The 2676-nt window shown below is 45.9% G+C and overlaps 1 protein-coding gene across 1 annotated transcript in view; it reads right to left on the bottom strand.

Annotated features, from left to right (window-relative positions):
• Positions 1-2066, bottom strand: part of LOC121936883 (brain-specific homeobox/POU domain protein 3-like) — an 8678-nt gene extending 6612 nt beyond the window's left edge. Inside the window, exon 1 of the mRNA XM_042479561.1 lies at positions 1912-2066. Coding sequence (XP_042335495.1) covers positions 1912-2031 — 120 coding nt within the window. The 5' untranslated portion in view covers positions 2032-2066. The remainder of the gene's footprint in view (positions 1-1911) is intronic.
• Positions 2067-2676: the final 610 nt, after the last annotated feature.

Here is a 2676-nt window from a genome sequence, read left to right as displayed (position 1 = left end):
GGCTCTCACACTTCATCCGCAGCCGCCTTCTCCTTCCCTCCATGCCCTCATCCATCGTTCCATCCCCTCCTCCTACCTCCATCCATCCCCTCATCCACCCCCAGATTCCTCCCATCCGACCTCATCTTTGGAAGGGGCAGCCAAAAGCCCAGTCTGGGCAGGGACAGAGACCCAATGGGGTGGAGATCCAGCCTTGGGGAGGGTTGAAGGGGGGGACCTATTGTCTGTCTGGACCATCTCTAGGGGACCCTGCCCCAGTGAGATCCCCAACTGTCCTCCAGTGGAAGGGCTTTCAAGTTTCCTTTCCTTCCAGTCCAGATCCCAAAGGTCAACTATCCTCAAGTTGGCTTGGACGGTGCCTTCCTTTAGGGCAGGGGGTTGGATTGGATGACCGTTGGGGACCCTATGGAGACCTATGAATGAAAGACCCCCAAAGCCCCCCAAGACCCACCCTCCCTGCAGATGCATGCTCTCGGATTGAGTCCACCTGGGATCTAGTTTCCTATTGCTGTCTCCACTTTCCCAAGACGATAGTCTTTTCTCTGCAAAAGGGACCCAAGGCGGCTCACAACAGAAAACCACTTTAAAAATTATTTTTAATAATAATAATAATATAATAATAATAATAATAATAATAATATACGAACCCAGTGAAAACAGTATAACATTGGGATTGAAAACAGACAAAAGCTTAAAATTCGTCCCAAATATGTCCCAAACCTGCATTTTTTGTGGCTCTTCTCCGTCCAAATTATTGCTTCTATTTAATAGTTGTTTAATCTTCAGTGTCTTTGCAGGCCTTATTATTATTATTATTAAACTTTTTTCTATAGCGCTGTAATTATACACAGCGCTGTACAAGTCGGTAAAATTAATTTAATTTATATGATTTTAATTGATTGTAGGTACAGTAAGATAAACCTACAGTTGCTTTAAAAATAAAATAAATAAAATAATACACACACACACACACACACGTGTGTCTGTATGACTTTGCCCTATGCCTCTTAGTCTCAAAGGTGCTTCAAGGTCCCTTTTCCAGACCAAAACCACACACACACACACATATATATAATCCAGACTATATGTATATATGTACACACACACATATATTATTTTATGTGTGTGTATGTGATATATATATAAATATATATATATAATCCAGACCAGATGGATAAATAGATAGATAGATATAATCTGGACCATATAAATATATACACATATATAATTTGTGTGTGTATGATTTTTATATACTGTATAAGTACACACACACACACACACATATATATGTAATCCAGACCATATAGATATATAGAGATAAATATAATTTTTCTCTGTGTGTGTGTGTGATTTTTATATACAAATACATACATATCTGTAATCCAGACCATATAGATATATAGAGATAAATGATTTTAATGCGTGTTTTATATGTTAGTACATATATGTGTGTGTGTGTGTGTGTGTGTGCGTGCAATCTAGACCATATATGTGTGTGTGCGTGTAATTTGTGTGTGTGTATGGAATCCAGACCCCCTCCCCATTCCATATATATATATATATATATCTGTAGAGGGTGATTCAAAAAGAACGGTGCCAAAGTGACGGAGAGCAGCTTTCCTTTCTTAGCCTTCTTCTGAACCGCCCTGGACTTTTATCACTTCCCCCCATTTCTTGTGGGATCCTCCTTTCTTTCTTTCTGGAGGACCCTTCCTGAGCTGAGCATCCTTGGTAGCTGAGCATCCTGTGGTCCAAAGGGTCCACTTCTTCCCTTGATCAGGTGCCCTGGGAGTCCCAGCATGGCCCCCAAACTTGCCTGGATGCCCTTGGGCTGAGAGATCCCACCACCACCACCACCACTGCTACTACTACCACTCCCATCATCCCCAACCCCCCCAGACCCCTCTTTACCTGCGGGGCGGGCAAGCATGCCCTGCGGAGGGCCTCGGAGCTGGAGTGGAGGTGGGTGTACTTGGGCTCGTGGAGGATGGGGTGCATGCTGAAGGCCTGCTTGCTGTTCATGGACATCATGGTGGAAGAGGAGGAGGAGGAGGAGCAGCTCCGGCCGCTCCAACCACGCTCTGCCTTATTGTCTCCGCCGCTCTCCAGCTGCCAAGGGCATTAAAGGGACGCCCGGGACACGCCCACGCGGCGGGCAGAGCTCCCATTGGATGAGGCGCCACGGCCACGCCACGCCCCCGGCTACGCCCCTGGAGGACCCACCTGCCTTGTCTCCTCCAGCGCCACCCCCCAAGTCTTCCCAATGGTCCGCATCCTCCCAAAGTCAGACCCTGATTGGACCAGGGTCCAACACCCCCCTGCAGAAGTAATCCAGTCTGAGACCGCTTGGAAGGTTAGGGAATTCTGGATGATGATGATGGTGGTGATGGTGATGATACACATACATATATGGTCTTGGTCTGGAAAATCAGAGGGACTGAGACTGCTTGGAACTGCCCTGGATCAAGACTAGGGAAATCTGGATCATCATCATCATCATAGTCATCATCATCCAGCATTTCCTAGTATTGAGCCAGAGCAGTCTCAGACTGGACTATTTCTGCAGTGTGGTCTGGACCCTTGTCCAATGAGGGTCCCTCATCCAGTCATGGATGATGATGATGATGATGATGATGATGATGATGATGATGATGATGATGATGATGATGATGATGA

Source organism: Sceloporus undulatus, chromosome 7, assembly GCF_019175285.1.
Source record: "Sceloporus undulatus isolate JIND9_A2432 ecotype Alabama chromosome 7, SceUnd_v1.1, whole genome shotgun sequence".
In the NCBI taxonomy this organism is placed as follows: Eukaryota; Metazoa; Chordata; class Lepidosauria; order Squamata; family Phrynosomatidae; genus Sceloporus; species Sceloporus undulatus.
This window is presented reverse-complemented; position numbering and strand designations above follow the sequence as displayed.